The sequence below is a fragment of the Notolepis coatsorum genome (assembly GCF_963971535.1).
Source record: "Notolepis coatsorum genome assembly, chromosome: 15".
NCBI classification, from domain to species: Eukaryota; Metazoa; Chordata; class Actinopteri; order Aulopiformes; family Paralepididae; genus Notolepis; species Notolepis coatsorum.
In genome coordinates, this window is record NC_140179.1 from 98,996,063 (window position 1) to 99,018,562 (window position 22,500).

Genomic DNA, 22,500 nt, shown 5'->3' on the forward strand with positions numbered 1-22,500 from the left:
CTTAGTCGAATATATAAAAAAAAATATATATATAATCATTCTTTCCAAAACAAAAGAGGCCTAGAAGCGTGGCTAACGCTAATGGCACGCATACCAGAGGCTAACTGCCTATGAAAACAGGCACAGAGGCACTGAAAGAGGATTTCACCCGTCTAGTGAACACACTAGACAAATATCAAGATGTATCCATCAGTGGACCAATTGCATGCTTTTGCAGAGGACAAGAAGCCTTCAGTCGACTCCTTCAGACATTAAGCACCCCCCACAGCCCAAAGGAATGATACAAAAATTACAAATATATATATATATTTTTAATATTATACTTTATTTTATTTAAAAAAAAATTACTCTACAATAGCCGACTAACGGCAAATTTTGGCCAATCATAGTCGACCATCCAAATCCTTAGCCGGGGACAGCCCTAGTCTCTATAGACTGCTTTGTATTGCTAGTACCACTCCTCTACCCAAAGCACTTTAAACAATGGAATGATAATGGCGTTAATGTTTTGCTGTGACCAGAAGCTCTATTATCTCGCTCTGTTGGTTCTGTTTCAGTTCAGTCACTAGCTATTGCAGATTTGCGCTTGTGGACTCTAGTCTGTCCTCTGTGTGTGTGTGTGTGTGTGTGTGTGTGTGTGTGTGTGTTGTGTGTGTGTGTGTGTGTGTGTGTGTGTGTGTGTGTGTGTGTGTGTGGTGTGTGTGTGTGTGGTGACTCTAGTCTGTCCTCTGTGTGTGGGTGGACTCTAGTCTGTCCTCTGTGTGTGGGTGGACTCTAGTCTGTCCTCTGTGTGTGTGTGTGTGTGTGGACTCTAGTCTGTCCTCTGTGTGTGTGTGTGTGTGTGGATACTAGTCTGTCCTCTGTGTGTGTGTGTGTGTGGACTCTAGTCTGTCCTCTGTGTGTGTGTGTGTGTGGATACTAGTCTGTCCTCTGGTGTGTGTGTGTGTGTGGACTCTAGTCTGTCCTCTGTGTGTGTGTGTGTGTGGATACTAGTCTGTCCTCTGTGTGTGTGTGTGTGTGACTCTAGTCTGTCCTCTGTGTGGGTGGACTCTAGTCTGTCTCTGTGTGTGTGTGGACTCTAGTCTGTCCTCTGTGTGTGTGTGTGTGTGTGGATACTAGTCTGTCCTCTGTGTGTGTGTGTGTGTGTGGACTCTAGTCTGTCCTCTGTGTGTGTGTGTGTGTGGATACTAGTCTGTCCTCTGTGTGTGTGTGTGTGGATACTAGTCTGTCCTCTGTGTGTGTGTGGACTCTAGTCTGTCCTCTGTGTGTGTGTGTGTGGATACTAGTCTGTCCTCTGTGTGTGTGTGGACTCTAGTCTGTCCTCTGTGTGTGTGTGTGTGTGGATACTAGTCTGTCCTCTGTGTGTGTGTGGACTCTAGTCTGTCCTCTGTGTGTGGGTGGACTCTAGTCTGTCCTGTGTGTGTGTGGACTCTAGTCTGTCCTCTGTGTGTGTGTGTGGACTCTAGTCTGTCCTCTGTGTGTGTGTGTGGACTCTAGTCTGTCCTCTGTGTGTGTGTGTGACTCTAGTCTGTCCTCTGTGTGTGTGTGGACTCTAGTCTGTCCTCTGTGTGTGTGTGGACTCTAGTCTGTCCTCTGTGTGTGTGGGTGGACGCTACTCGTGGATAAATAAAGGGCGACCTTTATAATGATTTAACATGCAGACCCATAGCAATGTCCCCCACGCCGGCAGGCATGCAGGTACATACAACACGTGCAACATGTGCTTTATTAATTCCTCTATCATCCATACTCTTCTTATCTATCCTATCGCTCCCCTTCTATCCTCCTCATCACGGCGAGCACAATGTTTTTATTTGAAAAACAGACTCTTTGAGAAGGTCACCCACCGCACTCACGACTGATAAATGTGCCAAGGTGCCAGAAGTACACAAGACCTTTATCGTTTACAAAGAAGAACGTCATGCACACTTAGGGCCCACGCAGGCTTACGGTTTTTGTATAATTAAAGAAACTCGCATCGATCTACGTAAGTGAGCAGAACATTTTACTTTAATTTGAAAAACGGATAAAGATATATATATATCCCTTTACTTCCAGTCTTCTCCTTCTTTCATTACTTCCCTCCCTCCCTCCCTCTCTCCCTTTATCTACATTGGTCATTGATTGTGCGGTTGTCTGGGCAGCGCTGGGTTGAGCCAGGCGCACATGTGTGTGTGTGTGTGTGTGTGTGTGCGCGCTTATGTTGGTGTTTGTGTATGCGCATGACAACTCCTGCATGGCTAATTCAACTCAGAAACTAGGAGTGCTGTTAAGTTCAATCATACTCTGTTTACACACACACACACACACACATCGATGCTTGCACCATACACACTGGTTTGCACACATTGATACTACACACAGGCAAGTACACACAGCCACACTCACCCGTTAACCTGTAAAACACACACAAACACACACACACCACACACCCACACATACACACACACACACACACTACACACACACACACACACACACACACACACACACACACACACACACACACACACACACACACAGTACAAAAACATATGCCAGTCCAAAAAAGACTGTTTGGTCAAAGTGGATTATATTATATCTCCTCAAGTACTAGATATCCGAGGCCTCAGGTTGTTGGATACTGTGTGTGATGAGGACTTTCGACTGGCGTATTGACCTGGAAATGGTCTGATCTGCTTATCTAGAAGAGTGTGGAGGGCTAATTTACCCCCAAACTGCCAAACTCCTCAAATTAGACAAGAGCTCGTGGCAGCCTACATAGGGATTCAACCCAGATACAGAGCTGAGTTTCTTTCTAGTCGTGGATGTTCAGACAGTTATTCCATCTAAGAGTAGCCTAGAGTCAAAACATATTTTTTTAAAGAAAGCTTGTTATTAGATTAGATTCAATGTATTGTCATTATACGGCACAAGTACAGTACAATGAAAAGAAGTTTGGCATCCAACCAGAGTGCAAATGTATTATATGCCATTCATGTAGCGTTAGCGGCGGCTGAATGCGGCAATAATGGCAATTAATTTGGTTCCTAAACTACTGTCTCAGTTCAAGGCACCATCTGACGACGAACAACAACAACAACATTATTCAACCATCAGATCCGTTTCTTCTGGCCTCTAAACTCTAAATGTATCGTATGTTGTTCTGTTTCAGACCCAACAAGGTCACAGCCGACACAGCGTTGTCATAATGTATGTTATGGTAATTGTATACAGTGGAGCTGTGGTTTACATGCTGTCAGAGCACGAGCAAACACACACACACACACACACACACACACACGCACACACACACACACACACACACACACGCACACACACACACACACACACACACACACACACACACACACACACACACACACACACACACACGCACACACACACACACCCCTGACCTTGTATGATGCTGCCATGTTGGCAAGCATGCAGTAGAATGGAGTCAATAGCAAGAGATGGATGAATATATAAGATAGGATACTTTAAAATGTATGCACATATGTAAGTGTGTGTGTGTTAGGTAAGCATACATGTGTTCTTTGTCTTGTTATAGATCGATTTTTGTCTACATGTACACACACATTTGACCTTTATGCACGATCGCTAATTACATATGTTTTTTTGTACATATATAATTATTATATATTGCACTATATACTGTATATATGATAAAGTGATACAATAACTTAATAATAACATATGGGGTTGTTTGTGCATGTGTGCGCGCGTGTTAGGTAAGCATACTATCTGTTTTTGTCTCGCTATAGATAGATGTTTGTATGTGTGCTTGAGTGTGTGTGTGTGTGTGTGTGTGTGTGTGTGTGTGTGTGTGTGTGTGTGTGTGTGTGTATGTGTGTACCTTCACCTTTATAGTACCGATCGCTATTTACAATTGTGTACATGTATGTGTAATTAATTATTATAGATTAATAATTACACAGTGTACTGTATATAATTACACTAGACTGATAACGTGATACAATAGCTTGATAGCTTGATAATAGCATATGGGGTTGTTTGCGTGTGTGTGTGTGTGCTGTGCATGCATGTGTGTGTTAGGTAAGTTATGTGTTTTTTGTCTCGCTATAGATTGATTTTTGTGTGTGTGCCAGTTTGCATGAGTGTGTGTACAGTACACACATTTGACCTTTATGTACTGATCACACAACTGTACAATAGCTTGATATTAACATAATGGGTGTGTGTGTGTGTGTGTGTGTGTGTGTGTGTGTGTGTGTGTGTGTGTGTGTGTGTGTGTGTGTGTGTGTGTGTGTGTTGTGTGTGTGTGTGTGTGTGTGTGTGTGTGTGTGTGTGTGTGTGTGTGTGTGTGTGTGTGTGTGTGTGTGTGTGTGTGTGTGTGTGTGTGTGTGTGTGTGTGTGTGTGTGTGTGTGGTGTGTGTGTGTCCACAGAGTCTGTGGGTGGAGAGGACCTCGCTGACGCTTGTCCAGAGTTTGCCCGGCATCTCCGCTGGTTCGAGGTGGAGAAGAGAGAGCTGGTAATTAAGTGTTTATTATTAATAGTATGTATTATTATCAACAACAGAGCTGTACACACAGCAGCGCCAATTCAGAAGCACTAAGATTATTAAAAGGTGCTCTAAAACGCTTTATCTCAATTGCAGTTTGCATTAATGGGACAAATATATCTATCTTCTGTTAGGGTTCTGCGTTAACTTGTTGAGCCCAATAGCGGAACACAGGGGAGAGGAGAATGAGGCCGTTTAGGTTGATTAATTCAAAGGTACCATCATGCAGACAGGGTTAAAGAATGTTTGGAATGTGCGACGGGCGAGAGGAAGGAGAGAGAGAGAGAGAGGAGAGAGGAGAGAGAGAGAGAGAGAGAGAGAGAGAGAGAGAGAGAGAGAGAGAGAGAGAGAGAGAGAGAGAGAGAGAGAGAGAGAGAGAGAAGAGAGCAACAGTAGAGAGAGGGACCTAGTACCATATCAGAGTCGGTGATGAGCAGACGAGTCTCAGGTGCGTCGATTGATCCCAGGTGACAACGTGTGGAAGCAGGAGTACGAAGTTGCCCATATAAGGGCGTGGAAGCAGCAGGGCAGAGGAGAGGCTCTGGCCGGGTGGTTGTAACATCTTCTTCGTCTGCATCTCCCATAGTGTTGGCACATTGTTCCTTTAACCCTTAGGCTGCTGGGTGGCTCACTGCCGCCAATAGTAATCCAACAACCCGTTGCTGCTGGTGTCCAAATGGATTCATATCGCAGCCCCAATCCACTCTCAAGGACAGACGTTTCACATTCGGTCAAAGTGCACTTTTATTTTGTCCCCGTGAAAGTTTGTATCTTTACCTTTAAGATTGTATGAAAGTTAACACATTTTTTTATTGCAAATAGGATAGGGGGATAAAGGTTGTGATGATTTTTTATTTACATTTTTTGCTTCAAACCTTTCTCAAAGACTGAGGGGACTGTCGTTAAAGTTGTGAAAAAGACACAGCATGGCCGCTGAGGCGTATTCGTTTCCACAATCCACAAAGGAGCACTTGGGTTTATCTGAAAGAGTGAGAAAGGCCTAATAATTTTTTTTTAAACGTCACGCCTTGTATTTAAAAAATAATAGTTTTTATAAAAAAGAAAGAAAAGCACAGATAACTTCCAAAATACCTGGTTGACCTCTAGGTCTCTAGATCGCAACTGTAAAGCACTAAAACATTCAAAGTAAAAACCACATTTTAATTAAAAACCCTTTTTTGAGTGTCTGGGTTTTCATCATGATGTCAGAGTCTATATCCACTTTCAGGAAGGGGATTTTCTTCAAAAGCCAAATAATTAAACACATCTGTCGTGAACAGATTTCTCTGTCCAACAAATAATGAAAATAATTGAGAATGAACTACGTCTGTCGTTGGCAAACAAACTTTGGCAAATTGTTGTTTACGTTTTGTATCGATTGAATGTAAATTGAATTGAATTCGACCCCATGAGTCTGGGTTGGTGGCTGGTGAGATGAGGCACGCAGAGTGTGAGTAGCTCATGATTCAACACAGTGTTGTACTTTGTTACAATACTTAAGTACTGTTTTTGGGGATTAGGTTTGTATACTTGTACTTTTACACTTTTACAATTACATTTCAGAAAAGAAAAAAAACTCTTTTTACTCCTTACATTTAAAATGCAGACCTACAAAGTACAAATCTCGCAGGTCCAACCATTTTAATTAGTATTTTGTTTCTCTGGCCGAACTAACGTTAACGTTATTAATCCTGCGGCCGCACTTTATTTAAAAACAGCCAATCAAATCCCCATAGATGGAAAATTAACCCGCCCATACCCATGCTGATTGGTCCTTGTGCAAGACTAGAAAGCGGGGATCTTTGATTAAACACCTGCTCTCAGAAGAAGAATTTCATATCAATAAGTTTTAACTTTTACTTTTTAGTACTTAAGTACATTTAAAAGTAGAAACTTTTTTACTTTTACTCAAGTGGTTTTTAGCCAGATACTCTGACTTTTACGTGAGTAATATTTTGAGAGGTACCCATACTTTCACTAAAGTAAAATGTCTCTGTACTCTTTACACCCCTGGTTGTACGACACAATGACCACTTCCAGGGCTCTGTCTCACCGTTTCCAAAAGCAATTGTGTCACATTGCCGTTAGAACGTTCAATTGTCAAAACTCTGTTCTCTCGCGAACGCAAGGTCATACACCTGAACAGGGTTGTTACAAATAAGTCCATATATACGGGGAAAAAATACTTGATTTGAAATGCTATTTCATCCGACTCGTGGGGAAAAGAAACAAAGAAAGAAACACACCACCCTCTTTCAAAAGTGCAGATCCGAGCTCGTGTGAAATGCAGTCAGGCATGGTGTGAAATTGTGGATTGTGAACCCTGTGATATGCTATGATTGTTATGCAGTGCGATAGCATATGATCGGGCAGCAGCTATATAAGAGTGTGTGTGTGTGGGGGGGGGGGGGGGGTGGAGCTCTTTGTGTACACGAGGGAGACAGATAGCTACTGTAGGCCTGTAGAGTGATGGGGAGATAGAGAGAGAGAAACCATATATATATATTTTGAGAGGTACCCATACTTTCACTTAAGTAGAATGTCTATATATATATATATATATATATATATGGGAGAAAGATGAACAGGTTAATGCATTAGTCAACGTGGATGCTCGTATTCCTGTGATCCAGATACAATATTCTTACAACCCGTACCACCTTGCATCATCTCTGACTGACACGCATCCTTGAGTTATTTCAACACATCTATGTTTTAGGCGTGTTGTTGTTGTGAGGTCCACGCTTACAATCCATACTATCCTCATGTGACCCACCTTGATCCCACACACACACACACACACGCACGCACGCACGCACGCACACACACACACACACACACACACACACACACACACACACACACACACACACACACACACACACTTGGGAAACCAAGCGTCAGGGGGGAACCTGCCAAGGGAGATATGAGGCTTACTATTATCGACCTCCAGGGTAGTAGGCCCACAATTCACCTTTCATTTCAATTGATTCTGGACGCAGATTCTAGTATTGACAAGCATGAAAGGTTCACCCCCCCAACCCCCCCCCCCCCCCCCCCCCCCCCTGTCCAGCCTATTAATAATTGACTGTGTGCAAAATATCGACTTGACGTAGCGATTCCACCAACCAGCCGTCATTTGGGCTTTGCTACCTCAGGTGCTTCCACACGCTTAGAAATACGCTCAGCCTGATTCGGCAATGAAAACATGATCAAAAAGGTTTGTCGGGGAGGCTGTAATACATTTGCTCAACGCTCACACAGGAGCACAGGAGTGGCATGAGGTGCCTTTGACCACTAACCAGGGCTTGAACCTGTGTAGTTTCAAGGTGAACGTTAGGAAATGGCTCCTAGAAAATGTCCCAGTGTAACTCAGGAAGCTTCCTGTAGTGCAGCTGTGCAGTGTGTCTGTACATGTTGTACATATTTTATTAATAATGTTGTATTTTACTTAAAAAAAAAAAAAATTGGCTATACTGTGTAGGCTGATGATGATAGTGTAATAGGCCTACATGTTTATGTAAATACCATGTGCTGCTGAGACCAAGGACCACAATGGAAATAAGTCTGTGACTTTTTGGTGCTATCCTTGATCATTTTTAGGATGCATGACTTGTTGTAACATGTAATGTATTTTAATAATTGGCAAATAAACTAAACTAAACTAAACTAAATACAGACGCGGGCAATGGCATTTACACTTTAACTCGCCGCATAGTTCACATGTGACCGTTTGACACGTGACAGTAACTGAGGGGACTCGGCACAACGTGGAAGAAACACTGCAAACGGTGAATTGAAGATGAATGAATGTCACGAGCGAACAAACGCTGTTTTTCTTTGTTTACCTGTTGAATCTATGGATTTAAAACTTTGAAATTGGCCGCCTTCAGTCCATCGTACGGGTCTTTATGTGTCTCGTCCCTGACTCGCTGTGCAGGTGGAGGTGAGCCCGCTGGAGAACGCCATCGAGGTGATCGAGAACAAGAACCTGCAGCTGCGCACGCTGATCGCCCAGTGCCAGAGCAGGCAGATGCAGAACATCAACCCCCTCACCATGTGTCTCAACGGGGTGATCGACGCCGCGGTCAACGGGGGGCTGGCGCGCTACCAGGAGGTACTGTACGCACCAGGAGAGACGGACGAGTGGATGAATGTAATGAGGGGTTTAGAGAAGGATGGATAGATGAGTGGTATAGGGTTGTGTGGATGGTAGGGCTGACCCCTATTAGTCGATTAGTCGAGTAATCGGTCGAAAGGAGCCGTAGTCGACTGGCCAACCTCTTAGTCGAATATAAAAAAAAAATTTAAATAAAAAATGTATTATTTAAATTATTTTTATCATTCTTTCCAAAAGAAAAGAGGCCTAGAAGTGTGGCTAACGCTAATGGCACGCACACCAGAGGCTAACTGCCTACGAAAACAGGCACAGAGGCACTGAAAGAGGATTTCACCCATCTAATGAACACACTAGACTAGACAAATATCAAGATGTATCCATCAGTGGACCAATTGCATGCTTTTGCAGAGGACAAGAAGCCTTCCGTCGACTCCTTCAGACATTAAGCACCCCCCACAGCCCAAATGGAATGATAGTTTTAAAAAAAATATATATATATATATATTTAAAAATATATATTTTTTTAGTCGACTAACGGCACATTTTGGCCAATCATAGTCGACCATCCAAATCCTTAGTCGGGGACAGCCCTAGTGGATGGATGAGTGATATAGAGGTGAATGGATGGATGATGAGTGGTATAGGGTCGTGTGGATGGATGAGTGATAGATGTATATACTGTATATGCAGAGTGAGAGGGAAGGAGGGAGGAAGAAGGGTGATGGATATTATGGAGGGATAGAATAATGTGACAAATGAAACACAGACACACATTGGAAGAATTAGTTGGATGGATGGATGGATGGATGGATGGATGTAATGAGGGGTTTAGATTCAGATTCTGACAACTTTATTGATCCCAAGAAGGGCAATTAGTTTGCAGCTTACCCAGTCCTCCATACACACAACATCAAAACGCACAGGCACGGTGGTTATATGTCAGAGGCAACAGATCATACTGTACGTGGGTCAATACAAGGGAATGAGCAGCATGACATGTTTATATTTATAATACAAAACACAAGACACTTGTGCCCCAACAACGAGGCTAAGCGCTCAACTAGGAAACCCGATCCCACCGCCACCGAACACTCACGCCAATCGTCCAATAAGGGCCACAATGATTCACCAAAGGCCAAGGGGACAGCTGACACTGGCACTGTTGGCACTGTTGGCTCAACAGCTAAACACTGAACCATCCACAACAACAAACAAAATGCTTATCATTTGAAATCCATATAATTAACTGTTTAAATTAATAAAACAACATACAGTCATTTAAAGATTCAGATAGTTGGAAGGAATGAAGGACTTCGAGTTTGGCGTTTGGCGTTTGTTCTCCTAGGGCGCACATTATAGCGCCAGCCTGAGGGGGCAGTACAGTGAAGTCACTGGACAGTACATGATCTGATTGGCTGATAATTCCTTACGCTTTCTAGGCCGCCTGTTTCTTCTGTGAGGGACCTCAACGTCTCTTTGCTGGACTCCAATTATCTTGGAGCAGACTTTCACAATACCAGTTAGGCTATTCATGTCCTTCATAGACCACCCATTAAACCAGCAAATACATGAGAGAGTTAGAAGACTTTAAATTAATGATTGATAAGAATTACATACAATAGTATAGGGCTGTACAGAATGTCATTATTTTATTTTTTACATTTGAAGCTTCTATTGACGTTTTCGAATGAAGCTTTGAATGTCTGTCGTCATATTTTATGACGTAATCATAAAAGAAAAAAAAGAAAAAACAATTAGATGTTTCCCAAAAAAAGAAAATCCTCAATTTGAATAAAGTGATTCATCTGATTAAATTAGTCTTTTTTATTATTAAATCAACTTTCTTTAATGAATATAACTTGTCAGTTTCGTCAACATAAATAATTCAATAAGAGCACAGTTGGTACGAAAGTGATGGATCTTGATGGAGCGCCGAGCGGATGCAGGCTACATCATTTATGATAAATGTTTTATTTAAATTTGTATGACGAGTCATATACTATAATATTAGTGTAGCCTAATCTTTGTCTGCAACTGTGAAGAAAAACCCCATTCGTTTAAACAGAATGAATAGACACATAAAAAAAAATAATAATAATTTGAACGTTGATTTAGAATTCAAATGTCAACGTTATGAATGAAGCTTTGAACTATTCGGCACAGCCCTGCAATAGTACCACAGACATGCATTAATTAAGTTATTTTTGCGTTGGTCACGATTGATAACCGACTCTGTGGTTGAGAATTGAACACTGATGAGATCAGCCCTTATTTGAGACCTTGGCGCTGGACATACAGTACAGTAATGTCCATTCACCTAAACCTCACCTAAACCTGCTGGATTCTGTCCATTTAGAAAAACTGCAAGGGGTCTAATTTGCCAATGAGGGAGACAACCATACAAATTAATATCTTGTCAATATTTTTCATGACAAGGGATGAAATCACAACACGTCTAAACTCATTTAGAGTTCCTTGGGATTTGATTTTGAGATGGGTATTATAATGGACGTTTTCCAGATTGTACTGTAGGTAATATGTAAGTTCTGCACATTTCTGGAAGAGGTTAGAATGATGGATGGTTGGGTGGATGGATGAGTGGTATAGGGAAGGATAGAGGGAGGGGCGGGATAGAGGGAATTGGTAGTATGGGGATGTATGGATGGAATGAGTGGTCTTGGGATGTAGGGAGGGCTAGATGGATGGACGGAGGCAACTGGAAGCGGTGGATTAGATGAATGGAGGGATGATGGATGAATATGGCGAGTGAGGGAGGACGTATGGTGATAGATAGATAGATAGATAGATGGATGGAGAGAGGGAGGGAGGAAGTAGGGTGATGGACAGAATGTGACAAGTGAAGACAGTGCAACATTGGGCACTGAAACACCAAATCCCCCTGAAAACCATTGATTTGCGTATCGATATTCCGACTGCTTTTGAAACAGAAGGCTGAAGGGGCTAAAGGAGAGCATAGCACTTCTACTCAAGAAAAGGGCTCCTTCCTTCAGCAAACTGCATGGACTCGGTGACTCGCTCTCAGTGTCGCCTAGCAACCACTGCAGTGTATCCGTCTGTCTGTGTGTCGTCAATGCATGTGTGTCGGAGAGAGAGTGTGCCTGTGTGTGGGAAGAGCCTATTAAGTTGAGAAAGACACTTGATGGAGCAAACCACGGGCGAGAGTCCGCAAAGAGCTGTCCTCACCTCAGGAAAGAAATTATACTACAGGAAATCACTTCCCAGCAACCAATAATTCTTCCATATCAAGACCCTTACTGTTAACCGTCAAGTGTATTTGATCATTATGACCTTCATGCAATGACACATTAAAGAATTTGGCCTACATACGATGTTATTGTGTGATTGAGAGGCGGGTGGTAAACACTGCAGTATTGGGTATTGGGCAGAATACGTCCTTAACCTCTTAACACATTGACTGCCGTTCACGTAGATTTACGTTTCTGTCGCCCCCCGGGGGTTGAGTGCCGGAAACGTAGATCTATGTTTCTGTCACGGTATTTCTTTTATTATCTATTGCCATTCATAATTCAGCGGGGCACCTTGTGCATACTGTTCTGAGTGTGTCTGAGCTGGCAGACAGTATTATACCGCCCTCTAACGCCTTCGGCCAGTAATGCACCCCGTTAGAAACGGGTTGGTTTCTTTTCTCTACCGAGCTGCGGCATGGGTCCTAAACACTCCGGCATAACACACGCTTGTAGGGATGCTTTGGACTACTGACCCCGCCCTCCCGTTGAAGAGCAATGTCCTTCAACGTCGGAGGCACGATCGCTGTGGATAACTGGAATGGTGATGAGATTATTGGATTCTTTTTTTTTCATTACTTCAGAGACCAGGTAAGGACAGGATTGCCATAATCCTTTACTGCATAATGAATTCGGCATCCCAAAAAGTATTCCATGCGATTGAGTGAAGCCCTCGCTTTAGACTAACAAAAAAGTCCGCCTGGAGATATTTCAGTGTGACACCTGGTCTGCAACAGGGGTTACTGCATTCTCGAGACAGCACCACTACCAGAATCTGGCCGGTACTGCACCTTCGGACTCCCAATATGCCTTTTCCAGCCAAAATACAGCTCTGTGACAGTGAATAGGATATTAATATAAAAAAAATAAAAAAATCGAACCAAAAACGTAATATTACGTGGCTGGCACCCAACAGTTGTTCAAGTTTCAAGTTTCTTTATTAGTTGTCATACAGAAGTACAGAATACTTTTATACAAAATGCTTCTTTCTGTTACGCTCCAGAGACTGTGCTAGACAAAAGGATAAGTATAAAATAAAATAAGTATAGCAAGTATAAAATACAATACAATACAATGTTCAATGCAGAGTAGAAGTAACTGAGTTACCATACAATATACTATACAATATACTAATTACAATATACTATATAGTGCAAAGCAGAAATGGGATGAGGTACAATTTAGGTACAATTTACAGTAAGGTGTACTGAGGTATGGGTTGTTGTAGTGCAAATTCTTTGCCAATAAATATAAAGTGTGTAGAGTGGGTGCTGCAGTGAGTTGTTTGTTTAAAGTGAGTGTGTGCGTGTGGATGTGTGTGCTGTGAGTGCTTTTGATGGTTGTTGCATAGTGTTATTGTTCATTGAGCAACCTGATGGCCTGGGGATAGAAGCTTCTTCTGAGTCTTTCTGTGCTTGCCATGAGACTCCGGTATCGCTTGCCTGACCGCAGCAGTTCAAAGAGGCAGTTGTTTGGGTGGCTGGAGTCTTTGATTATTCTCTTAGCCTTACCCATGCACCGCTTGTTGTAAATGTTCTGGAGAGTGGGAAGCCCCCCTCCAATTGTGCGTTCGGCTGAACGGGCCACTCACTTCTTCATCAGCAAAGTCTCTGCCCTTAGATCTCTCTCCCCCTTGCCCCCCTTGTCCCCCCTACCCCCCCTCCTCCCCCCCCACCCACTGCCTGCTGTTTTTGACCAGTTTGCCCGGTCTCCCTCTCCTCCCTCTCTGATGCCATTAAACACCTGCGACCAACAAATTGCCCCTCAGACGCACTCCCCTCACGCATTCTAAAGGAAGTACCTGACCCTGTCCTCCTCACATTACTACCACTACTAAACGCTTGCCTCAGCACTGGATGCGTCCCGGCTGCCTTTAAGCACGCTGTGGTCCAGCCCCGGATAAAGAAGCCCAACCTCGATCCCTCTGTCTTCGCCAATTTTAGACCCATCTCACAACTACCATTTTTATCAAAAATCCTGGAGCGCATAGTCTACATACAGTTACAATCATTCCTTGAACACAACAACATCCATGACAAATTCCAATCTGGCTTTAAACCACGACACAGCACTGAAACTGCTCTCCTCCGTGTCTTAAATGACCTGATTACAGCTGCTGATGCAGGAAACTCATCCCTACTATTACTCCTTGACCTCTCAGCCGCCTTTGACACGGTAGACCACCACATCCTTATAGCTTGCCTCGAGCATTACGTAGGCCTTAGGGGCCCCGTCTTAGACTGGTTCCGGTCCTACCTGAGTAATAGGACCTTCTCTGTCCAACTCGGTGATCTCACTTCCTCTGTGGCCCCCCTCACCTGCGGGGTGCCCCAAGGCTCGATATTGGGTCCCACTCTCTTCCTCCTATACATACTCCCCCTAGGCCAGATCTTGGCAAAACACAAGATCTCATTCCACTGCTTCGCCGATGACGTGCAGGTTTACCTCCCCTTAAAGCCCACCCAAGGGAAGACATCAATAGAACCACTGCTTGACTGCCTGGCAGAAATCAAGTGCTGGATGTCCGAAAACTCCCTGACATTGAACGAAGGGAAAACCGAGGTCATTGTTTTTAATAGTGCCCCCCCGCCCCCCCATCATTGACGCACTTGGTCCCCTGGGCCCAAACCTCTCCACCTCTGTCAGGAACCTCGGGGTCATCTTCGACAGTAATTTTAAATTCGATAGACAGGTCAGCGGCGTAGTGAAAAATAGCTTTTATCACCTTAGACTCCTGGCGAAGACAAAGGCATACCTCTCCCAAAGTAAGCTAGAGACGGTGATACATGCCTTTGTCACCACCCGCCTCGACTACTGCAATGCTCTGTACACTGGCATTGACAAGTCCCTCCTCCGCCGCCTACAACTGGTGCAGTACGCAGCCGCGCGCCTCCTCACCAAAACAAGAAAATACGAACACATCAGCCCAGTTTTGGCCTCGCTCCACTGGCTGCCTATTAGCTTCAGGATCGATTTTAAATTAGCACTAAATGTTTTTAAATCATTAAATGGCACGGCTCCCTCCTATCTGTCCGAGCTCCTGCACCGCCACACCCCCCACCGATCCCTCAGATCAGCTGACCAGATGCTATTGGTGGTACCCAGAACCAGGCTCAAAACTAGGGGAGACAGAGCTTTCTCCACCGCAGCGCCTAGACTGTGGAACAGCCTCCCCCTCAGCGTACGGACTGCCCAGACCGTACAGGCTTTTAAATCACTCTTGAAAACCTACCTGTTCTCCTTGGCCTTCCCCCCTACTTAACTACCACTAGACCCCTGACCCTTCTATCCTCTTTGTTTTACTGTGTCCTACCAGTTTTTATTACTTTCATTGCTTTATTATGTTTTTAATCTTATATCTTGCACCATATTGTTTGTTTTGTTGCTTTCATTGCTTTGCTATGTTTTTTTTTTTTTTTTTTTTTTAATCTTATACCTTGCCTCACACTAATTTGTTTTTATCAACCTGCTTGTGAAGCACTTTGGTGTCAGCTGCCGCTGCCTGGAAATGTGCTATACAAATAAAATTGACTTGACTTGACTTGACTCTCTGTAGTCTGTAGTCTTGTGCGGTGCTATTCCCAAACCAGGAGGTGATGTTGCCAGTCAGGATGCTCTCTATTGTACATGAGTAAAAGTTCTTAAGGATCTTCTGACTGACTTTGAACTTCCTTAGGCGCCTGAGGAAGTTCTTAGGCGCCTTCTTCACAACACTGTCAATGTGTGTGGTCCATGTCAAGTCCTCGGATATGTGGGCTCCGAGGTACTTAAAACTGCTCACTCTCTCAACTGGTGCCCCGTCGATGCTGAGGGGGCTGTAGTCCCTGACCCCCGACCTCCTGAAGTCCACAATCATCTCTTTTGTTTTGCTGACGTTCAGGGAAAGGCAGTTCTCCTGACACCACTGCGACAGATTCTCTACCTCTTCCAGGTAGGCCCTCTCGTCATTTGCAGAGATCAGGCCCACCACTACTGTGTCATCAGCAAATTTGATGATTGTGTTGTTGTTCCGCTGTGCCACGCAGTCATGTGTGTACAGGGAGTAGAGGAGGGGGCTCAGAACACAGCCCTGGGGGGCAAACACGTAATATTACGTGGTTGGCCCCAAATAAGTTAATTAATTGCAATCCGAGCGTATGTGTGTAACGCTAGTCCATAACGTATTCCATTGGTGACGATCAAAGCATAAAAAAACTACCCCCCCCCCTTTCATGCATTCATGATGGAACATAATACCTATCATATGCATTTGGTTTTTTAATTGTAGCGTGTGTAGGGACGGAACGCCAATGTATTTAGTATAATACACGTTGGGGGCTATTACCAGCCTCCCATGAATTACCCTAAAACCATACTTATATTCACCACGGTATAAAACGGGAATGTATGGATGACATTTTTTTTTCTTTTTCACGTATTGAACGATAGATACTCGATAAATGGGCAATAGTATTGTATCCATAGCTATAATATATAATATAGTTATAGCCCTGCAAACACTGCCACATATTCCTATACTTTAAAGCGTTGGCCTTTCAACCACACAGTACACAGCGCCCTCTGGCGCTGAATGAGTTAATGATGAACAGTGGAGATCGGGGGGTTAATGTGTTGAGTGTTAATGATGAACAGTGGAGATCAGGGGGTTAATGTGTTGAGTGTTAATGATGAACAGTGGAGATCGGGGGGTTAATGTGTTGAGTGTTAATGATGAACAGTGGAGATCAGGGGGTTAATGTGTGGAGTGTTAATGATGAACAGTGGAGATCGGGGGGTTAATGTGTTGAGTGTTAATGATGAACAGTGGAGATCAGGGGGTTAATGTGTTAATGATGAACAGTGGAGATCAGGGGGTTAATGTGTTGAGTGTTAATGATGAACAGTGGAGATCAGGGGGTTAATGTGTTAATGATGAACAGTGGAGATCAGGGGGTTAATGTGTGGAGTGTTAATGATGAACAGTGGAGATCAGGGGGTTAATGTGTTGAGTGTTAATGATGAACAGTGGAGATCGGGGGGTTAATGTGTTGAGTGTTAATGATGAACAGTGGAGATCAGGGGGTTAATGTGTTAATGATGAACAGTGGAGATCAGGGGGTTAATGTGTTGAGTGTTAATGATGAACAGTGGAGATCAGGGGGTTAATGTGTTAATGATGAACAGTGGAGATCAGGGGGTTAATGTGTTGAGTGTTAATGATGAACAGTGGAGATCAGGGGGTTAATGTGTTGAGTGTTAATGATGAACAGTGGAGATCGGGGGGTTAATGTGTTGAGTGTTAATGATGAACAGTGGAGATCAGGGGGTTAATGTGTGGAGTGTTAATGATGAACAGTGGAGATCGGGGGTTCATGTGTTGCGTGTTAATGATGAACAGTGGAGATCAGGGGGTTAATGTGTTGAGTGTTAATGATGAACAGTGGAGATCAGAGGGTTAATGTGTTAATGATGAACAGTGGAGATCGGGGGGTTAATGTGTTAATGATGAACAGTGGAGAGCGGGGGGTTAATGTGTTGAGTGTTAATGATGAACAGTGGAGATCAGGGGGTTAATGTGTTAATGATGAACACTGGAGATCAGGGGGTTAATGTGTTGAGTGTTAATGATGAACAGTGGAGATCGGGGGGTTAATGTGTTGAGTGTTAATGATGAACAGTGGAGATCAGGGGGTTAATGTGTTAATGATGAACAGTGGAGATCGGGGGGTTAATGTGTTGAGTGTTAATGATGAACAGTGGAGATCAGGGGGTTAATGTGTTAATGATGAACAGTGGAGATCGGGGGGTTAATGTGTTAATGATGAACAGTGGAGATCGGGGGGTTAATGTGTTGAGTGTTAATGATGAACAGTGGAGATCAGGGGGTTAATGTGTTAATGATGAACACTGGAGATCAGGGGGTTAATGTGTTGAGTGTTAATGATGAACAGTGGAGATCGGGGGGTTAATGTGTTGAGTGTTAATGATGAACAGTGGAGATCAGGGGGTTAATGTGTTGAGTGTTAATGATGAACAGTGGAGATCGGGGGGTTAATGTGTTGAGTGTTAATGATGAACAGTGGAGATCAGGGGGTTAATGTGTTGAGTGTTAATGATGAACAGTGGAGATCGGGGGTTAATGTGTTGAGTGTTAATGATGAACAGTGGAGATCAGGGGGTTAATGTGTTGAGTGTTAATGATGAACACTGGAGATCAGGGGGTTAATGTGTTTAATGGTGAACAGTGGAGATCAGGGGGTTAATGTGTTTAATGGTGAACAGTGGAGATCAGGGGGTTAATGTGTGGGGGGGCAGGAGTGACACAAACATTTATCACCATTCAAAGCATGCTTTTATATTTTCATTGTATCTTTTTTTTTCTTCTTTTTTTATTGAGGAAACTATTTGGGATTGCTTTCGTCGCACATCACTCATTAATTTATTAGCATCTTGAATTGTATTTGTATTATGGCGTTTATTTATTGATAATTCACTTAATCTATTTACTTACACCAGGGTAGACTAAGACTCAGTATGGAGTATTGCACATTGTACAGAGTATTGTACAGTATTGTATTTGTTACATGGGGTTGACTTAAGATAGAATCTGTATAATTATTATACCAGGGGGGGCATTGTGTTGTTGTTATTATTATGGATAGAGTATACATATGTCTCGTTTCTATCGTTCATCTTTTTTATTATCTACTATACTTTTGATGTGTATATTTTTATTTCTATTACCCTGCCTGTACCTCCCCTCCCCCTCCCCTCCCCTGTGCTGCTATGACCCCTGAATTCCCCCAGGGGATTAATAAAGATCCATCTTATCTTATCTGATCTTATCCCAGTGGACAAAGTGTCTTATCATTTAAGAGCTAGAAAGCGGAGAGGTGTTATTGAAACGGGCAGGATTTCAGGGAGCTGTACTGTAGAAATGATCACCAAAAAAAAACAATCCTCAATGGTACAGATAAGAGGGGAGATTACCAGTCGGTGCGGCAATGCAACGCCCATTCAAACCAAATTACCTTTTTTTTTGTTCACAGTTATCTGGGTCACTGAAGCATCGTGCTTCCCCCCCCCCCCCCCCACGCGGTGCAGGAGGTGCCGTTTATGGTCATGTGGCCTGATCAACAATTCTAAATTAATAACCTGTTCTTGGAGTTTAGTCTTAATATTTTTTTTCTATTACATTTAGCGCTTATTAAAAGAGCTATGTTAACATGTGATTCCCCCACAAAAGAATATGCATGGACATTTTGTTCATGAAATCTTTTTTTTTATAATAATAATAATAATAATAATAATAATAATAATAATAATAATAATAATAATAATAATAATAATAATAATAATAATAATAATAATAATAAAATAATAATAATAATAATGACAAGCAGAGGTGAATAGTACCTAATAACTTTTATTGAAGTACCCTTAGTTTATTACTTAATTACGGTGTTTAGGTAGGCTACTATATTATTTCCAAGCAGATAATCATAAAAATATACGTTGCGAGGAAGAAACCATTCTTTATCATTAAAAGTATGTACTAGTGATAAAAGGGACGCATTTTTCAAAAAAAAAATTATGTATGGAAGCAATTCGAGTGAGCATCAGTGGACAAGCAACCCCCATTGTAATTCAACCTCGGAGCTTTTACACTTCAAAGACGGTATAGTAGTGGACATCTTTGCCGTCACGGGTACAGTATGCCTATTACGGATGGTGTATACTGTACGCACGTCCTCCCCCCTAAGATGTTCTGTACACGGGCAGGCTTCAAATACACTCACACCACGATAGACGACAATACAGCGTTTGGTTTGACACTGGAAAAACATCACTATCTCACCCGGATATCAGTTTGCTTTGGTGTATTTCGATGAATGCCTTTTATTTTTAAATGTTTTTAAGTGTGTGTGTGTGTGTGTGTGTGTGTGTGTGTGTGTGTGTGTGTGTGTGTGTGTGTGTGTGTGTGTGTGTGTGTGTGTGTGTGTGTGTGTGTGTGTGTGTGTGTGTGTGTGTGTGTGTGTGTGTGTGTGTGTGTGTGTGTGTGTGTGTGTGTGTGTGTGTGTGTGTGTGTGTGTGTGTGTGTGTGTGTGTGTGTGTGTGTGTGTGTGTGTGTGTGTGTGTGCGTGCGTGCGTGCGTGTCTGTGTACACTAATTCACTCTGCCAGTCCAGCGGGAGTCTAAGCAACGCTGCAGCACAACAAAGGACTCCAGCTCCCAGTGTATTCATGATTCGGTGCCCTGTGTTTGCCCCACCCACCCCCCCACCCCACCCCACCCCCCTGCAGGCCTTCTTTGTGAAGGACTACATTATGAACCACCCAGAGGACGGGGAGAAGATTGGCCGGCTGAGAGAACTCATGTTTGAACAGGTTAGTGGTGGCGTGTGTGTAGACCTGCCAGGCAGCCGTGACTAAGAGACAGGCTACCCCATTTATATTCTAGAACAGTGGCCCCTACAAACAGAGGGTTGCCAATTTGCGGGACAGACGTGAAGGATTCCTATATCCGTAGTGGACACCTTGAAACCATGGGGGCAGTTCACAGGTTCAATGTCTTGCTCAAGAACATTCAGGCAGGGGGTGGAGAATTACATAGTTACTCCTTTGCCGTTTGGGACTCGAGCGATAAACTAGCATCAAATGACTCAATTAGCTGTGCTTTTTGGAGCCGGGAACACTGGCTGCCTGTACTCGCCAGTTTGTAAACGTTTTTTTTTACTCTTGGGGGTCGGTTAGCCAGGCAGAGCCAGACATAATTCATTTTAAATGTGGTGTGTTGCTACTACAACCACCAGAAACTGTGTTCAATACAAGGAAAGAAACAGGTGCTGAAAAATGTATAATTTACAATTCGATTTCTTTGTTGCAACCCCCCTCCACAGAATCGAGGAAGTTGTATAAAATTGTTGAAAACGTTCTCTTATTTCTTACAGGCCCACATCCTGGAGTATGGCCTCGCGGTGCACGAGAAGTTTGTTCCCCAAGACATGCGGCCTCTTCATAAGAAGCTAGTGGACCAGTTTCACTTGATGAAGTCCAGTCTGGGAATCCAGGTACTGTAGGTCACCGTTCACGAGCACCCGCTGACCTGCTTACAGCAGCCTTTCACTTTGGTCAACCGGCTTCGACCTCCGACATTAGCACTGGCATTCAGCACCCCCCCCCCCCCCCCCCCCACACACAGAATAATACGTTCAATTCGTCTTGTTTGTATATGTTTCCGAGGTATATTTTTTAGAGTAGGTTTTTCAAAACTAAAGTAATGATGACGCCAGGTCCCCATTAACACGACGGTCGCTGTTGTGTGGCAGTGAAAGGGTTAACCTTATGTGTATTGTCGCCATTAAAAGGTTAACCGTTTGGTAGCGCGGCAGTGAACGGGTTAATGTCTGGATGTAACAGATTGCAGAATGGGTACAATACAGTACGGCTCAATACACACAATTGTTAAAGGGGAACTCCAACATTTTGGGAAATTAGCTTATTTAACATCTTCCCTGGAGTTAGACAAGAAGATACATACCTTTTTGTCTCTGTGCTTGCATTTTAGCTTTGGGAATAGACGCTCCGTTAGCATAGCTTAGCTTCATCACTGGAAGTGAGGCAGGACAGTAGCCTTACAGTGCCTTACAGTGTATTGCAAGGTCTGACATTGACCAAACTTGATATGCATGACCTTGGTGGGCTCTAGGTCAACTCCTGAAAAGGGGGTCAATGTCAGACCTTGCAATCAAAAGTTAGGGGGCGCACTGAAATTATGGCAAGGGTTATTAGCCCCCTAACTTTTGATTGCAAAGTCTGACATTGACCCCCTTTTCAGGAGTTGACCTAGAGCCCACCAAGGTCATGCATATCAAGTTTGGTCAATGTCAGACCTTGCAATACACTGTAAGGCACTGTAAGGCTACTGTCCTGCCTCACTTCCAGTGATGAAGCTAAGCTATGCTAACGGAGCGTCTATTCCCAAAGCTAAAATGCACGCACAGAGACAAAAAAGGTATGTATCTTCTTGTCTAACTCCAGGGAAGATGTTAAATAAGCTAATTTCCCAAAATGTTGGAGTTCCCCTTTAAGGGGATGCAGACCAGAGAAAGACTTTCGTCTTGTTTACATCAGGGTCCCCCATTTTCAATTCATCATAACATATATGACATACATGACATACAGATAGACAGTACTGCTACATCTATACATTTATGGCATACCAGATCTACAAATATACAGTACTGTTTATGAGTACAAAAATAGTCTTTTGAGGGGGAAGAAACTGTACATTGGAGGAGGTTGGGTAGCTGGGGTGGGGGGGGGGGGGTAGGTGGGGCGGAAGGGGGTAACTGTACATTGGACGTGGTTGGGTGGGGGGGGGGGGGGGTTGGGTAGGCAGGGCACATTCAAGCTGAAATTGACGTTAAATTGCTCTTACCTGTGGCCGGTGAGATTCCAAAAAGAATATTCCATTTATTTGATTGCCATCTGGTAGATCATATGTCCATTTGGGCCACGACATAACCCACCACAGCATAATGAATCGGGGGTCCCGAAAACTATTCAATGCGATCGGGTAAAGCCCTCGGTCCAGGCTACTAGAAAAG

The 22,500-nt window shown here is 43.4% G+C and overlaps 1 protein-coding gene across 1 annotated transcript in view; it reads left to right on the forward strand.

Moving 5' to 3' along the window:
• dock4b (dedicator of cytokinesis 4b) overlaps positions 1 to 22,500 on the forward strand; it is a gene marked incomplete at its 3' end in the record, with an annotated part of 397,129 nt that overhangs the window by 306,195 nt on the left and 68,434 nt on the right. Inside the window, 5 exon segments of the mRNA XM_084331105.1 lie at positions 4,411 to 4,462; positions 4,465 to 4,496; positions 8,467 to 8,643; positions 20,195 to 20,278; positions 20,842 to 20,961. Coding sequence (XP_084187231.1) covers positions 4,411 to 4,462; positions 4,465 to 4,496; positions 8,467 to 8,643; positions 20,195 to 20,278; positions 20,842 to 20,961 — 465 coding nt within the window.